General features: G+C 45.0%; 1 protein-coding gene across 3 annotated transcripts in view; it reads right to left on the minus strand.

The window, feature by feature from the left end:
- The window catches only part of LOC146865673 (endoplasmic reticulum aminopeptidase 1-like), a 529,832-nt gene that overhangs the window by 428,597 nt on the left and 80,467 nt on the right, over positions 1–20,768 (minus strand). For all 3 annotated transcript variants that reach the window (XM_085632533.1, XM_085632531.1, XM_085632532.1), the window contains exon 4: positions 10,883–11,017. In XM_085632533.1, the coding sequence (XP_085488659.1) occupies positions 10,883–11,017 (135 nt within the window). The remainder of the gene's footprint in view (positions 1–10,882; positions 11,018–20,768) is intronic.

Genomic DNA, 20,768 nt, shown 5'->3' on the forward strand with positions numbered 1-20,768 from the left:
AGGCAAAAAGTGGGGGTATCCATGCCAGAAAGATCCTACTTTTCTACAGGGGACACCTTTTTAAATTAACATATAGAGGCTGAAGCCAGGCTAGCCTACCTTATGCCGCAGAAGAGGTCACAAAATATTGTATTTAAAACACATAAATCTTGGTGAAAGCCATGGGCAGCGCTTGCCCCCGGGAGTGGGGGTCCAAAAGTTCTAAAGTTCTGGGTGCAGTTCGTATACTCCTCTGGGTGCATTCTGGGTGTCCTCTGGGGGAATGGGTATCCCTTTCTGTCTCCCTAGATCCACTGCCTGCCTCCTTCCCGCCCTGGCCCCAATGCCCACTTCCCATCCTCTCCTCCCCAGGGCAGCCACGGCCCATATGCTGTCCTAGTTGGCTTCTCCACTGTCCTCCGGGGCCTCCTGTGCTACGTGGGCTCCCAGGTCTGGATCCGCAGTAGAAGGTTTCCGGACTTCTCTGTGGCGCCGAACAAAGGAAACCTCATTGTTTCACTCCTGCTTACTCACTCCCTTTCACTCACTCCTTCCTGTCTTCCCCTTACGCTTCATGCTCCCGCCTTCCGTTGCGGGCTTTCCATCCAGCCTCCCCACCCTTCTGCCTCCTTTCCCCTCCTTACCCGGGTGTCCCCCCCACTTTGTTTTTTTTGTATTCTCTCCCTCCCAGTCCCTCCTCTTCCCCTGCCCTCCTCGCCCTTTTATCTTATCCCTTCTGTCTTAGCGCCACTTCTCTTTGATGGCAGCCTGCACCCCCAGCCCTACCAAGCCGCTGGCTGACATCTTCCTGGAACATGAATATCCTCATGCATTTAAATTAAATGCAAGAATGTACTGACACACCTCCAAAATAAGCGTTGATGTGGCCCACCTTCAGGAAACTCACCTCTCCATGGAGGAGTTGGAAAAGTTACACCCTGATTGGGTGATCCACAGCAGCCGTCCACCTTCTTGGCCTCTACCATCTGATGCCACTCACTGGCTTCATTGAGAGGGGGGTGGGGGGGGGGGGGGGGGGTTGGAATCTGACTGGGCCATACTGGTGACATCCTCACAATTCATGGTCTTGTAGACATCTGGCGACTCTCGCATCCCACGGACCAGGAGTCTACCTTTCGATCACTGGGGTATGGCACTCAATCTCACCTGGATTACTTTTTGATGTGCCAACCAGTGGTTACCCTTTTGCAGGACGTGCGGATCCCTGAGGGTGCAATCTTGGGCCACTCTCCGAGTCTCCTCTCCCTGGAGCTAGGTTTGTCCTTCCCGGGCCGCAAACCACAGTGTCTAAATGCCTCATGTTATCGCTGCCCAGGGAAAATCCCAACTCTGGGCCCATGTTTCCTCTTATTTGGAACATAACAAGGGATTTATTGTCTCCCTGCACACCCCATGGGCGGCCACTAAGGTGACCATCCAGGCCAATTAAAGAGAGATGCTGCCTCGTCAACAAATAGAAAGAAACATAGCCACGAACCTTGGAAGACGACATTGCATCACTCACTAGCCTCTATAATGTGGAGCTCTCTCTAGCGACACCTGGAGAAGGCCCGCATGGACCATAATGCACCTCATGCATCCAAGGCAGAGAATGAGCTGCAGCAGATGAGGATCCAGCACCACAAACGAGGTGAGAAGACAGAGAGGCTGCTGGCAGGGACCCTGCATCAGCAGAAAGCGGCGTTGGCTATCCCAGCCAGCAGGTCTACTGGGGGCAACATTCTTAGCTGGCCACAAGATATCGCCAATGAGTTTGCAGCCTTCTACCAGGACATGTACACTCAGGAAGTAGCAGCAGACCCTGGTTGCCTGGAGGCCGTTTTTGATGGTATACATCTCCCCTGCCTCAACAAGTCAAGCAGGGACCTCCATCGAGGGAAAATGACCAAGGCGGAGATAACACAGGCCATCTGCAACCTCCCATACTGCAAAGACCTGGGGAAAGATGGCTTACCAGCGGAGCTTTACAAATTGGCGGGCAAGGAGGTGGTGGATTCGCTCTATGAGGCCTTCTGGGAGGCAGAACACACATGATCCTTCAGCTCTAGCTCAAATAAGGCTCTGATTGTGGTCCTCCCCAAGCCTGAAAAGGACCCAATCCTTTGTGGCAGCTTCCAGTCCATATCACTGCTCAATGGGGACATTAAGATAATGGCAAGGGTCCTGGCAGCTCGCCTCTCCGAGCAGTGATCCAGAAATTGATACACCACTCGCAGGTGGGGTTTGCCCCTCCCCCCCCCCCCCCCCCCCGGTGTTCCACCCACAACTCCTTCCGCACCCTGGCCCACGCATTATAGTCTGCTAGGGACACTCTGGTCCTCTTCCTGGACACGGACAAGGAGTTTGGCAGGAAGGAATGGGGGTAGCTCTTTCTGATAATCTGTATGTTCGGCCTTGGTGAGGATTTCATAGCTAAGGTCCAGTGGCTTTATGATTCACCACTGCTCAAGTCAGTTGCAGCAGTTTCCTCTCAGACCCCTTTCCTTCTTACCATGGAACCCTTAGCTGCCTCCCTCCGCCAAACACAACAGATAACAGGCATTTCAACCCTCATAGGGGCCTCAACATTATATCTTTATGCCGATTACATCCTGTTTAGCTCTCTGACCTCCTTTGCATGATCCCGGTCCTATTGGACATCAATTCTGATTTGGCACCCCTCTTGGGATACCGGATCAACTGGGATAAGAGCGAAAACTTGCCGAAGTCTCAAATGACAACCCATGCTGCCATGTCCACCTACCCCTTCCAGTGGAAGCCCTCCCGTCTTATGTACCTAGGGATCTACGTCAAACGGGGCCTGGATTGACTAGTGGCATACAATCTTAAACTGCTACTAAAATGCACTAACTTGGACTATGATAAGTGGTCCCTTCTCAGCCTCCTTTTATGGCGCAGGACGCAGGCGGTCAGGATGGTGACCCTGCCGAGATTCACCTATGTTCTGGGTATGCTTCCCAAGCTCGTACGTCTCTCCCTCTTATGTGCGGTGGACAGGGGCATCAGATCCTTCATCCGGGGGTCATCCTTGTCTGGGTATCCAGGGTATCCAGAAGCCTCGGACCCTGTGCTCCAGTTGATGGACAAATCATGGTCGAGGGCCCACTGCCTCTTCTCAGTGGACGCTCACTTGCAGGAATATTCAGCCTTGTGGGGCAATACTAGCCTTCGTATCAGTGGCAAGGTGCTTAACTGGAGCGTGTGGCACACTGTGGGAATCTACACCCTATACCAAGTGCTTGCCCAAGGTACCCTTAAAAACTTTGCAGGCAACGAGAGGAGTGTGGCCTCGGGCCTCATCAATCGTGGCATTACCTAAAGTTTTGACACTGCTTTGTCTGCCGTCGGAGCCTTCTGTCCAGGTACCTCCAGCCTTCCATAGAGGTCTTCTACCTCAGGACGTGGGATAGGTCTTGAGGGGTGATGTATAGCTTCTAAAGTATTATGGCGCATCATCTATATTCCTCGCCCCTGAAGGACAGTCTGTATCAAGTGGCAAACATGCCTACAGTTGGAGTACAAGCAGGAGAATTGGTCGAAATTGCTGGAGGCACTGGACCACGGGGCCAGAGAAGCACAGCTGAAATGTTGTCTTTTCAAGACACTGCATTAATGGCACTGGACTCTAGCGAAACTGCGGGTGGCGGGACTGCTGCCCCAATCTACCTGTTGGTACTGCGGCGGTGATCGCTGAGACATAGTCCATATTTCTGTGATTGTCTCACTGTCCAACACTTCTGAGAGGCATTCAGGCCATGCTGAGTGCAACTCTGCGGGTCTCTGTACCTCTGGCCCAAACCCTGTTCTTGCTGCATGTCCTTGTGAATCCTGCTGCACAATTTAGGCATGAGGGCCGGCAGCTACATAGGATGATTGAAACGGTGAAGAACTGCGTCCTTTGACCCTGGCGCTCTCCCTTTCCCCCCCCCCCCCCCCCCAACGCATGAAGAATGGCTCTCGGCTATATATCAGATGGCCTCATATGAACATGTAATTTACAACCTACAGGGAAAAGTGGAGACCTTCCTCTCGGACTGGGCACCCTCTTTGTGGGACAATGGGCGATAAGCGGCTGGTGCCCGCTATCAGATGCCTGCATCTATAGGGCTGGCACGGTTTTCAAGGTCAGAACCCGCCCTCTCCCATTTTCCTCTTCCACTTCTTTGCTCTACCCTGTTCTTTGCTTTCTCCATCCTTTTCTTATCTGCCTCTTCCTCTCCCTTTCCCCACCTCGGGAATCTGGGTTTCACTTTCACTCTCCCCCTCCCCTATCCTGCCCTCTCCTTCCCTCTATTCCTGGCAAGCCTGCCTGCTATTGACTGCTACAGGCCGATGTGTCTTTGCTTGTCGTATTCCCGGTTATGTTCCTATCACGCCCACATATGTACTGCTATTAGTGGGCTGCTGCAGTGTTACACTGTATGATGTACCCTGTTCTTAATATTGTCTTTCTTTCTGAGATAAACCTGAATAAGGAATTGTAAAACAAAAAGAAAGCCATGAACAGATGGACGTACTTACAAGGGAAAAATGCAAGTGGCCACCAAGCAGCAGGGATTTGAGAAAAAAATGGTGATTAAATTAAACAAGTCAAGTAGACAAGCTAGCTGTGCTTGGCTGTCCATTGACCAAATCTACGTGATAATTTTGCGAAAATAGATAATACTCCAAATGTAACTCAAAAACAATCCAATATCTTATAATACCTTGGGCTAGATGTACGACCATTGATGTTTGCAACTCGCAAATTGCATTAAATTGTGAGTCGCAATTTGCGAGTCGCAAATATTATTGCACAACAGTGTCAGAGAATTTCCAATGGGATTGCAAATTGCATGCCTCATGCATATTAATGAAGCTGTCGCAATTTGCGACCCCATTGGGAATGGCTGGCACTCCCAGGGATGGTGGCCTGCTGTGGTCAGCAGACTACCATGTCTTGGACTGCTTTGTCCAATCCAATCCAATTGTAAACTTTATTCGATATGTAAAAACAGTATCATAAAAGTACACGCAAATGTGTTTAAAAAAGAATCAATAAAAGTTCAGTAATACGATACCACAAAGGGTCATAAAAAACTTTAAGAAGAGTACACTAGGCAGAATTACAGTTGTTTAGCAGCTATCATAAAGACGTTTAAGGGTGCAGAGCAAGCGTTAAATCTTATATCATCTAAGGCTGCATTTATGCCCTCACTCTCACAATCACTTTTAGAAAAGAGGAAACAGCGGCCATGGCCAAAGGATTATCCAGTGTTTTTAATTTATAATAGGCCGCTCTACAGGATTGTAGTCCCCATGATTTGAGCAGGGGTTTCAAAAAGGTAGCCCTCTGCAGTTGGTAAAACCTACAGAATAGAATACAATGAATGTTAGATTGGGTTGACAGACCATCACACGGGCATTTCTCCAAGTTACTGGCCCAACAATTTTGATTGGGAAATGTTAGTAGTCTGAAGAAGGTGTCAGTGCGAAAACGGGTCACTAGCATGCGAGTGAAAGGGGATGGTATTAAGAATAGGTAATGCGGAATCCCTTTAATTATGGTAGAGTGTTGGTGATCGACTACCGTACCCTTGTGTTTTTCGGATAACCAACGTCGGCTAGTCAGATGGGTCAAGACTAGTCGTTTTAATGTGACTCTCGATATTTTATTCAGAGTTGAGGGTTCAGAGAAAAATTTGGGATGCCCTAAATCAGATGACAGGTTACTTACATATTTCAGCCACTTAATGTTGTCGACCTTGTTCAGACTAAGACAATCTGTGATGATTTCCCTGTTAAAATGTATCTCTTGGTTGGTCCAGACTTTGTGCCATAAAATGATAGAGGAAGAGTTTATAATGTCCGTAATATACGTGAGGCCTAGTTCGTTATGCACCACGTAAGTTGATGTTCCACGTGGGACAGCCAGGAGGTAGCGCAAAAACAAATTCTCAGAGCGTTGAATTTGGTCAGCATGCTCGATTCCCCAAATCCCAGATCCATAAGGGCCAGTTGAAATACACTTGGCCCGGTAGATCTGTAATAAGGGGTTAATCGGGCGTCCCCCCAGCTTTTTTGAAAAGTTGGTCAGCGCTCCTGTAGCTTTAGAAAACGCAATGCCCCTAGCTTGAGCGGCAGCCCGCCAGGTGCCCCTCTTGTCAAAAATAATGCCCAAATATGGGAACCTATCGGTGCTTTCCAGTTTTCTACCATTCAAGAAGATGGGACATTGTTTTTTTTCGATCCCTAAGCCGCAAGACATGGTAAAGGTTTTGGAGGCATTAACATTTAAACCTCTCCGTGACATGAAGCCAGTAAATTTGTCAACTGCCCTTTGAAGCCCCATACAGGTCTGTGACATTATTGCTGCGTCGTCCGCATAAAGAAGTATGGGTATTGATTTGCTATTTATAGTAGGGTAGTCATGGTAAGTTCTGTTGAGGTGATGACCGACAGAGTTGATGTAGAGAGTGAAATGTAAAGGGGCTAGTATACATCTTTGTCTTACACCTCTTCTGATATAAAACCTGTCAGAACATTCTCCACATCTACCGTATCTAACACGGGCTGATGCTCCCCTATAAAGCTCTTTAATAAATGCGAGAATGGGAGGCTCTAGTCCAATCTCTACAAGAGATTCCCAGAGCAACTCATGATCAACGCAGTCAAATGCGGAACTGAGATCAACAAAGGTCACGAAGAGGTTTCCCTTTTTTGCCTGAGTGTATTTGGCAATTATGAGGGTCAGATTCAGACCTTGCTCAATAGTGCCTTTGCCCTGTCTGAAGCCATATTGTAGGTTGGAGATAATGTCCTGCTCACTTATACAATCATGAATTCTATTTAAAATGATTCGCCCTGCGACCTTCATTAGGGAGTCAAGCAGCGAAATAGGGCGGTAATTGGAAGGATTGTTCCTGTCGCCTTTTTTAAAAATCGGCACTACAACCGCCTCAGGCCAGGTAGAAATAAAGCCTGTGGCATTCAGGGAGTTTAAAACATTTGTGAGCAAAGGAGCCCACAGATCCGGCTGTGATTTAAAAACATCTATTGGTACACAGTCCGGGCCGGGAGCCTTCCCAGAAGGTCTTTCTGTCTGTGCCACAAGTACCTCTCCGCAGTCAAAGAAGATGTTCAGAGGGAAAAAACTAAAAATATTTGACTCTGTCTGGGGATTAGGATGACTTTCCAGCGCGCCCAACTGTTCTGTAGAGTCTGATATATTATATAAAGTGCCAAAATGTTTTACCCAGGTTTCAGCGGTTATGGCTAGGTCCATCTTTAGGGGCTGGGGGCACCGCAAGAAAGGTGCATTTACTGCCTTCCAGTAGGCAGTATTATCCCTTTTACTGGAGGCTTCCTGTAGAGATTGCCAGGCCTCTAATTTCAGCAGTTTTTTCCTGGCCAATCGAACTGCACGATAATTTTGTCTTGCCTGCCGTAGTTCTATCTTATTTCTTGGGTTGGATTTTAGGGCAGATTTTAAGAGTTTCAGAGCTTTAGTGCAAGTCCTATTAAACCAGCCTTGACTGCACAATGAGGTTTTCCTTGGGGCTCGTGCAAGTAATCTTTTAATCTCCATCATAATTATGGAAAAAGAGTGGCTGATTACCTGGGGATTTTCTGTTGTTGATAAGCATGTCTGTATGTGCTCGTAGGTGTTTTTAACAAGTGAGTTCAGAAAGACAGAAGGGACTACTTTGTCCCATTTTAAATAAAGCCCTGATGTAGTTCCCAACTTAAGTGGCGGGGTATGGGAAAGGTTCTTCCTTACATTAGAATTAACATGTAGGGTCAGTTTTAAAGTCACCACGATGGGGTAATGGTCACTAATAGCCGTGTCAAGAGTCTCCCAGTTAAATATGATCTCTGAGTACCTGGAGGATATTGAGATATAATCAATTGTAGAGTGACAACCTCTCCCATTATAAGTTGGTTTAAAACGTTTAGGTGGCAAACACAGCTCATTTGCATAAGATAAGTTGAAATGAGATGTTAGACCATTTAAAAGGTCTCCTAGTTTAGTGTGCGAAAAATGGGTAGAGGAATCATCACTAACGATATCCATTCCACAGGTACCTTTCTTGCTCTGGGGGCACAAGGGGCAGTTGAAGTCTCCCACCCAGGTGATCAGCACATCAGTTTTGAGCTGGCTCTCTATTTTTATTAGGTCGGCCTTTAAACCATTGAGAACCGATTCATAATGGGGGCTTGGAATGTTATTGTAAAAATTGACCAAAATAATGTTTTTGGAAGGTCCTCCTGTTAGAGTAATAATCTGGTAGTTTTCAGTCCCAGCAAAATTTACAAATATTAATCGACATTCAACAGATATATATGTCGAAAGCCCCCCCTTTTTTCTGCCATATGAACTGGGGGAGGCTGGGGTATGTAAGGTCCTGTACCCTAAAATATGAAGTTCGTTGATGGTCCAGGTTTCCTGCAAACAGATAATACTATGACGGGATACAATTTGAACCCATAAAGGGTTGGTCAGTTTGTCAAGGAGACCTGCCACGTTCCAAGACAATAGACTATCCTCCAGTAAGGATTTTTTTTTTTACAGATGTTACCACTCATAGTAACCTTCGGGATCACAATGGTTTCCTGAAATAGTGGGGGAATTAATGGGGGTGAAATGTCCCTCGTTGGATGTTGGGTCGGAAAAATATTAGATGTTGGGCTGCCAGTTAGTCTATCAGGTTCGGGTATTAAGAGGTGGCAATCTGTAACATAATTTGACTTCGTCTCGGGCTTACCAGAGTTCATAGGGTTTATCTTCTGGGTAAAATGGTCAAAAACTGGAATAATTTGCAGGGGGCTCATGTTAAAAGAATTACCAGACGCGCTCTCAAAATTTGGGAGTAAATCTAAGTCATCCAGACCAGAAAGAGTGACGAATCGGTTTGAGGTGGGAAGAGTAAAATGATGAGCCTCTGTATTAATCCTGGGTAATAGGTGTGATTTTGGGGGGTTTGACAGAAGGGAGCGGGGATAGAAATAACTAAGATCGTGCGTCGAAATACCTACGCCCCTTCTCGCAATATACCAGTCCACTATATGAGGTAATGCTCTGCGATCCCTAAAGTTGATGATGATAACGTCTCCCTGAATGTCCTTAGGTCTGGATCCCAACCATCTCAGTCTTCTCACATGGAGTATTTCGCCATTAATATCAGGGGGGAGTGGCCTGTTTTGACTCAACCAATATACTACCTTGTTTTTAAGTTCCTGATGCCTCTCTATTTTACCCGGAGCAAGCTTCGGGACACCTGTGAGTATCACTACGTAAGGAGCTGCTTCTGGGGGCAGGTCGATATGGTGAGTCGTTCCCTTCCTGTTATTCAAAGTTGGCTGCATGTTGACATTGTTGCAGTGGGGCTCTATGGGATCGTATGCTTGGTCACCTCTGGCATCCCTTTCACCAGTAGTTCTGCTTTGTCAATAAAACAGTCTTTTTTTTTTAAATGCAGCCCGTTTTCCTTAAAGGAAAACGGGATGCATTTTAAAAAAAAAAAGAAATGAAACGTTTTGTTTCCTTTTTGAAGGGCAGGTAGTGGTTCCTGGGACCACTGCCTGCTCTTAAAAAATGTTTGCGCACCCATTCACAAAGGGAGCCCATTCCCTTTGCAAATGGTTTACCACCCTCTTGAAGAGGGTGCGAATGTTTTGCGACCGCAAATGCGGGCGCAAAACATTTTTACAAAGGGTTCAGAGTCGCTATTAGGAAGGGACGCATTTGAAACGTCCCTTCCTAATAGCGAGTTGCTAACCCTATTTTGCGAGTCGCTATTACATTAGCGACTCGTAAAATACGGTTGGTACATTGTCCAATGGTTTTTTCGGTCGCAAAAGGGCAAAATGCTTCACTACGACCGCAAAAAATGGTCGTACATCTGGCCCCTTATGATTAAGCCAAACAAGATTATCTATGAAGCAAGCTGACCTTTAAGTGCATGTTTCAGTTAGTGTACACAGCCAAAAGTATCCCATAGGACAAGAGTTTGCAAGTATAGAGATATACATGAACTAACTGGGTCTGGGACATTTAAGTATAATCACACCTATAAAACTCATGATGGAAAAAAACTGCAAAGAAGAACAGTTTCCTCTTAAGGCACAGCACCAGATACTTTGTGGTCTGGAAAAATGTAACAGCCTAAAAATAAAGTTTTCTGGGGTGAAAATCTGCAATTATCGTGAAATTGGCTGTAACAAACAAGCATTGAAAAAGCCAGTAGGTCACACCTATGCAAGAGCTATTGGCTTTGACAATGTCTTTTAGCTATGTTGTACAACAGCATGGCTTGGGAGGGATAAGGGGATGTAACTGAGGTTTAAAAGCAACATGGAGGTGGTTAAAATCAACATGGAATAGGGTGTGGGAGTTCAAAGCAAAACAGACAATGGGGAAGAGGCAACATGACACAAACAAGAAACAACAAAAAAATAGTATCTCAATCACAGCACGAGCAGCAGCAGGACAATAATCAAAATGAAGCAATCAGTACTTGGTCCATGGCACATACAAAAGAAGAGGAAGTGAATCCGACACACAATGGCTACTTAGGTGGCAGCAATTTAGAGTGACAATGAATCCAATAAATGGTAAGCTCCAAGCACCTTGTTGCATTCAATAATTCTCGACAGGTATAGTTGTTGTTTGTCTAAGATGTAAATCAGGATATCATCAAATGAATCATTTCAATTATTTGGGTTAAAAGTGAAATTAAATTAGCCATTCAATCTGTGATCCCCTAAAGTATATGAATCTGATTATTAGTCTTGCTATGGTCATCATTACATAACAATACCATATAAATTGATGACAGTTCTTCTCTAGCCAGCCACAATTTAAAGCCAATTACTATATAAAAAAAGATACAATCAGACTTACCTTAACTCCACGTCTTGTCATCTTGCTGACTGATTTAAAATCCGAAACAATAAAGGCCACAAGATAAGTGCTCATTTTCACACTAACTTCGAAATGCTCTTCAATGAGTGAATCAGTTATAGATACAGACTTCACCTACAAAAAAGAGCATGTTTTAACTGTAAACAGAGGCATAGAGTTGACTTTATGAAAACCAAAGGTGGTGACATTTGCCATATTTTAGTTTCCAATAGATTTAACAACTTTTATATATATCCAAAGGTTGTTTTATTATAAAGATAACTCATCAGAGGAAGGCATCCTTCACACAATAGAGTTGTTAAGAATAGTTGCCTCTAATTTGCATTCTGTGGATAATTAGATAACTGTCACAAGGATGACCATGTCATTTGAACTGTTAGCCCTGCAGTAATAACATATTGACTTGAAATTATGACCTATATGGCCTAACCTGACCTTGAAATTATGACCTATATGTCCTAACCTGATGCAGCCTGTACTCTTTCTAATGCAGTTATTTTATCAGGTAGGTCAACACAAGACAGAAGATCAAACCTTCAGATCCTTCAATGACTTCTCCGTGGACAAGCTTATGCTCTCTTGCTCCTACATACAACTGTTAAAGCCTCCCTCAATCAAGCCATCTTCCCAGAAGCTCTCAAGACTTGACAGATTTGCCCACTCCTAAAGAAACCTACACAAGACCCTGCTGAGCTCGCCTACCACCAGCCTATCATTCACCTACCATTCAGCGGCAAAATCTTTGAAAAAAGCAGTCTGTGTTCAACTCCAAAATCACATGAATGCTAACTACCTCCTGCATTACCACCAGTATGTCTACAGATCATCCTGCAGCACAGAGATCGTTACATTACACATGGTGTCCTCCTGACCACAGATGAATATGACTCCTGCCTCCTGATGCTGCTCGACCTCTCAGCTGCCTTTGACAGTCGAACATCCAACCCTAATACACCCCCTAGAGTCTCGAAAGAGATTCATCGGCAATGTCCTTCACGGGTCCTTATCACCGGTGGAGTTCCCCAGAGTTCCATACTGTCCCTTTTTATATTCAACCTTTACAGGGAGCCGCTTGCTACTTCACTCACAGATAACAGCATTAAGATTCAGAAATATGCCAATGTTCCACAACTCTACTTGAAAGTCTCCTCTGCTTCAGACATCCAGTTCCTCAAACACTGCTTCCACATTATCCAGAAAAGGATGTTCAACAGGTGCTCAATCCAACAAAAACAGACTTCTTGTTATTTGCCAAGAACAAACAAGATACAATACAAACTTGGCTCAAACGGATTGGAACCCCAACTTCCACCAAATGCCAAGTCCATTGGATTCACCATGGACACCACCATCAAGGAAAGCATTGCCAAAAAACAAAGACGGCTTGGTTCCAGCTCTCTCTTGTAAAGAAAGTGAAACAGTTTCTTCTAGAAAGCGACCTCAGAAATGCTGTTCAAGCTCTCATGCTCATGCACCTGAATAGCACCAATGAACTTCAAACACCAAAGTAGCTCCCTTCCTGGGCGTCCTACAGCAATGCAGCATATCTCATCCAGGGTCTAAATAAATAGGATCCCCCCCCCCCCCACGATCCTGATGGAACTTCTTTGGCTCATCTTGCTGGCCCGCACCACCATAAAAAGCAGATGCCTCATTTCCAAAGGCATCAAACAGTAACACCATTTATCTAGCCGACAAGCTCACGAGCTCTGGTGGTTTTCGGCACACCTGCAGACAGGACAAGTGACAAAAGAAAAGAATGGCAGCAGGTCTTTCCATCTGTGCACCTATTATCTGGACCAATATCCCTGCATCTATCAGGATCGCCGAATACTGCTCCAATTTAAGAAACATTAGAAGGCTCACTTTAAAAAAAAACCACTACATCACAATAGATTAACAATCCACAACCCTTCTATCTCTCTGATCATTGTCGACTTTATGTTTGTCTTTGACCATCTACAGCACTCCATTTTGGTTAGGTTTGCGCTATAGAAATACCATATACATACATACTATATACATGCATACATTTTTCTGTAAATACACATTTCTGATGGTATATTCATTTTTGTGAGTGTACAAACAAACCAAATGATGCTTCAATATCTAATACAGGATTATACAGGGGTATGAATTGAGGGAAGGAGGGATTTATCAGATGCTGTATCAGGGCTTTCATGCATATATACATAGACATACAGGCAAGCCACCAAGACATGATCAGATATCACAGCACTATATATTCAATTCCAGTAATCATCTTCAATCATCGACTGCTATTTTTATCCTGTAATCGACCACCGCCGCTGCATGTACCCTATTGTGAGTTTTTAGTTTCACTCTGGCACAGTGTTCCTACAGTTGGTTTCTGAGAACGTCAAACTCCCTCCCAGTGAGAAGCTGGTAACTACTTCCAATGCTGTGTTGAAAAAAGACATGAAATGGCACGCGTTTGAGAGCCTTTTTCCCTTCTGTTCCTCCCAAATCCTTACCCTCATTCTTTTGATAGGCTCCCCTTGCAAATATTCTATTGCTACTGTTTCAATATAAACTATGTTTTTTTTTTTAATCGATATGGGTTTCTAAATTAATGTAGGGCATACCCTTTTATCTGAGCGCTATAAATATTTGTACTATTTCAACTACCGACGCCCCTTTCAAACTGTATTTAAATGTATTTAAAATATAGGCATCCGTAAAGCACTCCGATATGCCTGGGGCCTTGTTTGCACTACAGCAAAATAAACAAAGAAAACAAATATACCACTCATCACATGCCCTCTCCAGGATGCAGGTCTGCGATTGAAGCAAGGGCATTAAGAAAATGGGGAATGACGGATATTGTGGAGGTTGATCTTAATGACATATTGTTGATCTTTCTGGGTGACAGCAATAGAAAAGCAAAATATTCGTTAATTCTGTAGAAATCTTGATTATGCCAATATGTTTGTAAATTCATTATGACACACAACATTTCCATCAAACCCACAATTTCTCCAGTGTCATCCAGCAAAAAACACCAATATTCACTCCAAGGCAACTTGACTACCATCAGTGGTTTCTTGTCACGCTTGACTATGTGACCCTCATTATGAGTAGCGCTTTACACTCCAAAACATGTACAGAAACTTTTGTTACACTACACACCAGAATTCAAAGTTTTGTGGAAAACACTGCTTCCCTGCAATTTTCCACAGGTAAATTTCAGCAGGTCAAAATTGTCAAAATTTAGTAGGCGGGAGAAACTGCCCAGTGATTACCAGCCCATCAGATTTGGGTACAGCAAGCACCAAAATCTTCATATTGTGTTTCATTTTGCATGCACATTTTGGAATTGTTGAATACTGTTGCACATAATTACCGCACCTGATAAATTCCAAATACTTCAGTGTCAGATTCTGTTGGGTAAGATGATTATTGCATCTGATACAAGGCCACTTGTGATTATTTTTTTTGTAAACAGATTTTATTATGTTTCATACATCGCATATCATGGTCAGTTCAGTCATCATTCGTCAATACAGCACGCAACTCCCTCCCCCGTCCTCCTCCCCTCCCCCGGGTCAATAAAGCATTTTGGGAATGAAGGTACCTGACATGTGCTACAGAGGTTCCAACGCATCTGATGAAATATGAAAAATATATATAACTAAACACAAGATATGAAGAGCTAGTGAGAAGAGCACAGTGTGCAGTAAGAAGGACAGTATGCCACTAAGTAAAATTAATCACAACGATCTAGGAGGTGACCCTTCGGGCAGGGCATAGCACGCTCCGGGTTGGATATGCTATCCACCAATGCTCCCCAAGCTCTGGCCACTTCAATGTTTCCTGTGCTTCTTTGGGCGTCTCGTAGGACTCTCCACCCCTCGCAGCCCACCCATTTGATCAGTGCACTCCCCCCCCCCAAGCTTTCCCCTCCCTACCGGGACTTCCAACTTCTCGCTATCTTCCATTTGGCAAGGATAAGTGCTAGGTCTTGAAATCTACTGGGGACTTTTGTTTTAGGTGTATGGGGAAACAATCCCAGTAGGCAATGCCCAGGGGTGCGAGGAATCTCTCATTCTATACCCCCCAGTGTATGAAGGACCCCATCCCAATATGTATCCAGTATGGGACATGTCCAAAACATGTGTAGGATGTGAGCCCCTCCCTACCCGCATCTAGGGCATGCTGCATCTGTTACGTGAAAGTATCTGCTCACTCGCTCCGAGGTTAGATATGAGCTGTGCAGAACATATTAATTGATGAGTTTAAAACATGAATTGCGAGAAACCTTGGGTATTCTATCAATGATTGAGTTCCAGTCTTTGGTGGGGATAGGAACATTCAAGTCATCCTCCCATCTCGAGGGCAATCTTTCTAACGGTTGCTGTACGTCTGTCCGTGTCACTCAATATAGACAGGACACCGTCTTAATAGTGTCCGATGAGAGGGCTATATATTGTCAACTTTGTGATGTGGGAGGTTCGGTAGTCCCCGTTTTCCAATGTGTGCAAATTATTAAGCTTAGTGCTCTGTGCAAAAATAAATGCCCTTGCAGCAAATCGAATTCTGAGCGGAACTCCTCAAATGGGAGCAGTTCTGTATCTCGAAAGAGGTCTCCTACCTTCGTCACTCCCACCTCTAGCCACATGTCAATATCTCTCCAGCTGCTGCCATGCGGTAATGCCCTTAGGAATTCTAGGGGTTGAGCAGGGGAATAACATATTTTAGTGCATATCTTCTGAAGGCCTCTACCCCAACATTTCGCCATTACTCTAAGTTCTTGTGAGTCATTCATAGGTGATCTCTTCACTCTAAGGAACACCCTAAGTAGATCAACAAGGGGCAGTACAAAGGGAGCCGGGGTCCAGTCAGGATTCTAATGTTGCGCTAGTCTCTGAATACACCATTGCAGTTGGTCCGCAATATAAAATGCCTCAAAGTCCCGGACCACGTTGTTGCCCCTGTCCCCAGAGGAACCCAATACGTAATGAGTCCAGTTTTCTAAAGAGCGCCCTCAGGATCCATAGAGGTAGAGTGGAGTGACAGAGAATACCCATGTTCAGGAGCACTATCCGGCCTGCCACTGAACGTGGCAGAGTCTTCCAGAAATCAACAGAAGTGCTCAGTGCTCGAATAGCTCGTCCTACAGTCCCATTTACTTGGTCAGCTTGATCATGATATATCCTAACCCCAAGGCAAGGTAAACAACGAGGTTCACTCTGTAGCTGGGCTAGTCCCTTTGGGGGATCATTGCCCTGCACCCCAGGAAAGAGCCTGAACTTCTGCCAGTTGACTTTCAAGCCAGATAACAACCCAAACTCCTCCATCATGGATCGGGCCCGCACAGGTCTTCTACCGTATTGCGCAGGAAGATGAGTAAGTCATCTGCATAGAGCGCTACATGATGGTGATGCACACCAATACTCAAACCTCTGTAGTATCGTCCAGATTCAGCAGAGGCCGCCAAGGGGGGACAAGGGGCAACCCAGTTGTGTTCCTCGTCCCACTGAGCAGCTCACAGAGATGGCCCTCCCCGGGCATACTCTAGCTATAGGACCACTAGTCCACACTGGAAAGCCTTCGCCTATCCTCTTTCAGGTCAGTACTTCATATAGTTAACACCATTCAAGGCTATCAAATGCTTTCTCGATGTTAACAGCAAAAACTGTGGCCCTTTCTCAGTCAGGTTTCTCAGCCTCCAAGACGGCCAGTAAGCATTGGATGTTACCCGCCGTATTACGGTTTGGGATTGACCCTGCCTAGTCTGAATGGATCAGTTTGGGAATTAAATGTAGAAGCCGAGTCACTAGGAATTTGCTCAGTATTTTATCATTGATGTTAAGCATCAAAAGGGTCAGTAGGCGGATCGATCATAAGCATGATGAGGGCCTTTGAGGAACATCCCTTCAGCTTTACTCCACATTCAACAACACGGATCTACAGCTCCTTTAAAAAAGTGGTAATTCCTCCCAATCTGTTAAGTGAACCAGTAGAGTCTCCCTTAAAGAAAAGAGCCATGCCCAAAATAGATGTAAATTTCAGGCCCTGTTAGGAAACGACATCCTCCGCATGGTGGTGCAGCATGTGCCCTTCCCTAAGTGCCTAACTTCTAGAGAATCTGGTATGCCGATTTTTATTTTGGCTCTGGCATCACTCTAATCTAGCATTTGCACAGAGGCCCAAGTCTGTCCCTGACAATGCAAGGTACGGGACCTGCCCTGTGACCCGCAAGGGGAAACAAAAATGCCTTCATGGTGTACTGAACACTACTGTCTGTGTCATGGTATTAGCACATAACACATTATACCATGTTTTGTGATCTTATAGTTGACAATACCCATTTATCTGTGTCAATGAGAAAATGACCTCCTGTCACTTCTTGTGTAAAGTTTCACTGCTATATGAAACCAAGGACCCTGCACCAATATTGTGTGGGTATGTTGAGTGCATTTATATTATGCGTGTAGTATGTGTGGTAGTAGTACTCAGTGTGTGTACAAGTCGCATGAACTGAGGCCACCAGAATCTATTTTGGATGCTCCAGGTTCGGCATGGTTCAAGATGGAGCATAAGGACAGATTCCCCTGACAGTTGAAGTATGTGATCCGCTTTTCTGTGGCTGGAGAGGGGAGATCCATACAATAAAGCGAGGAGGATGGAGTTGGGGCTAATTTTAGAAAATCCATGAATAAATTGTTAGCTGAGGCTGCTGGTTAGTTCTTCCTGAGCACTGCCATTTGGTTGATGGTGGAGTGAGGGGCAATAGTTTGGGCCACATCCCAATAAATCATTTTTCGCCCACCGTGACACCTCAGTTTGGACCCAGTCATATGCAAATCAGTCTTGACCCTGTTCGTCATGGGAACAGTCCAGCCAAAAGTCACAATACCTCAATGTCCAGCACAGTACTTGTCTTTTTGAAAAGAATACACTTTTAATCAAAGAGCAACATTAAATGCTACACAATCCAATCTAAAAATGCAGGTTAATGTCACTGATCATGATTCCCCTGAGGTCACTCTCTCCTGGGCATCCCTGGTTCTTATAGTACCCTGATAAATATTAGTAGGACCATACATAGTACCCTAATAAATATTAATAGGATCATGAATTAGGCACAGGTGCAGATTTCATTCCCTGTAAATTCAAATACATAATCTGTTCCCTTCTATTCGTATCCCCAGTGTGGAAGTCGGTAGGAATCATTCTCAAGTCCTTTCACTCATTTTAGTGTGCTGCGGCAGCTTGGTCCCGAATTGCGTGCTGTTCCTGTTGTTGTTGCAGGGGAGGCTGGTCACTGCACATGTCTTCGCCATGTGTGGCCTCTCCAGTAAATAGTCTGATGCCGCTTGGTGAGCTAGGGTTCTCAGCAGTCGCAGTAGCTTCTGGCGACGATGGAGCAGATGGTATTTCAGTTACAGCCCACATTGGCCCAATGCAAGGATTGTGCAGCAAAGCAGTTGCAGCCCACTTGGGCCTGTGCATGGCTTACAACAAAGGAATTTCCCTCCAAAATGGGATGGTGTGTGTATCATGCAGTAAGGCACTTGCAGTCCCACTGGGGCTGGCCTACAGATCACACAGCAAGGCAGTTATAGAATAACATGGGCCAATGCACGGATAATGCTGCAAAGCAGATTCAGCCCAACTTGAGCCGGTGCTGTTCTTGATGGGAATCAGGGAGTGAAACTGTGAGATCCACTGCAAAACTGGTCGCTCATGGCTTTGTTCTCTCAGGCAGTCTGCCTTCACAGGGTGCTTCTCTGGATAGGAGTAGGCTTGGCTTCTCCTCGTGGACAGTATCTCGTACAGGGCCGGGCAGACACCTCCCCTCTCTTAGCTAGCAGGCAGACCTCTAGGCAGGCCCTCAGCTGTTCAGCAGAAAGTGCAGACTTCAGGTGATGTCCTCTAACCTCTGGGAGACTGACTTTCAGTCAGACACCTGTATTGATCACACAGCAGTCTTCCATGTACAATGCAGAGCAGTCCATTGCTAGGCTATGAAGAACTTGGAGCTGGAACAAATTGGGGAGATTTGGATTCCACTTTAATTCACATTTTGTAGACAAAGGATGTGGATCTACAGTCTCAAACTTCAGAACATTTTTGGTTTAGTCTCTTTCAAGCGCCCTTCTCAAGCTGCTGTCCTGACACAGCCTTTGTGTAAAGTGGTGCTGCTCAATACAGGTAGCACTGAGATTGTCTCCAAACCAAAGCACCCACAACATGGGCACAACGATGTTTGTGGTTCTGCCCCTGGTTATCAGCCTCCGGAAGCAGCAATCAGAGACATACAAAAGGGCAGGCCTCACCTAGAAACATCTGCATATTGTATAAAACTGCAGTACCACTCCTCACCAATTCCCAGTAATAGAGATTGATTCCAGCATTTCATCCATCACCTTGTTGTTTTTTCATTACCATGTGGCCATTTCGGGCCGCTTCTCGTGAGGACAGAACTGAAGGTGCAAAGTAGAATCAGAGGTTGGAGGAATAAGACTTTCCACCGTTTTACAGACCATATGCTCCCTGAAATAGGTATTAAACTCTTCGTTGGTAACTGACTGAGGGACAGATTAAGAATGCCCCTGAGGCATTGCTGAAATTTATAGCAACTGATTTCAACAGCCCAGGGTTCAGAATTTAACAGGTGCAATGAATTGCACCTTTTCTGAGTTTTTGGGAGTAACATGGGTTCTGCTGCTTACCACACCCAAATCTGCATGTCCCGATAAATTCCGTGCATTTTTCCTCAGTTAAATTCTAGCAGGGGGTTCAAATTGTATCACCCCTAGTAATTACCATATGTGATAAACACAGCACCACGTATAACTGCTAGCCCTGTGCAAACAGGTGTTTGTGCAGGGACTACAATTTTACTTGCCTGTTATAATCAGGCCCAAAGAGTGCTTCAGACAAGAGGGGCAGTAGGACAGAGTTCAGTAACAGGGACCAAGCACTGAAACATTTATATCTCACAGAGGGAATAGAGAGTTCTTTTAGAATCCCAATACTTCGGGACATGGTTGTTCTCTGTCTAATTTCAGGTGACTGCCTATTTGTTTTCAGAGTGGCACTGCTCGCCTTGGACATGTTGCACACGTCTCTCCAAAGCATTATGGTATGCTGTTCAAACAGGTCATGACGTTTTAGCAGTAAAGTACTTGCTCAGCCATTGCAAAAATCTTCTTACACAAATATCATGGTTCTTACCATGCCTCACGGGAAGCTAGCATTCAACCTGAGGAAGTGCAGCTGCTGCTTACATGACTGTTAAACAATTGAAACGTTTCTGGGGACAAGTCCACCAGGTCAATCTTTAAGAGTTCTTCTGCAGAACACAAGGTTAAAAATTACAGGTTCACAAGTTATGCTCTATTCCATGGAGTACTATAAAGGATTCATTTATAATTCACCATCAATACTATAATCGAATATTTTTGATACCAACAGGTGAAGAATTGCAGGCCTGCAAATACTGCAAGGTGTTGGCCACTCGTACTGAGGGTATATTCCTCTTTGGAGGGTTTATGAAGATTGTTTAAAGGTGGAGAAGTGATACTCCTTACAGCTCCGCCTCAACCCCCAAGTAAAAGTTAATGCTACAATTGTTTTATAGTACACACATAAGTTAATGAGAGTTCAGAGTTCAGCTCTGCTTCAAGTGTCCCATAAAGGCTTCTCCCTGTTCCTGCTCAGTGACTACCTTTGCTCTGCTGTTAATGTTGTAAAAGATCACAATCCCTGTCATAAAGCTTTTCATCGACATGTAACCTTTTTATTCACCTTGTTTGATAAGCTATGCGCTAGATGCACAGGGACATCATCAAGTATACAGCATAGGCTTACAAACATGAAGTCCACTGTACATCGT

This window comes from Triturus cristatus, chromosome 2_1, assembly GCF_964204655.1.
Source record: "Triturus cristatus chromosome 2_1, aTriCri1.1, whole genome shotgun sequence".
Classification (NCBI taxonomy): Eukaryota; Metazoa; Chordata; class Amphibia; order Caudata; family Salamandridae; genus Triturus; species Triturus cristatus.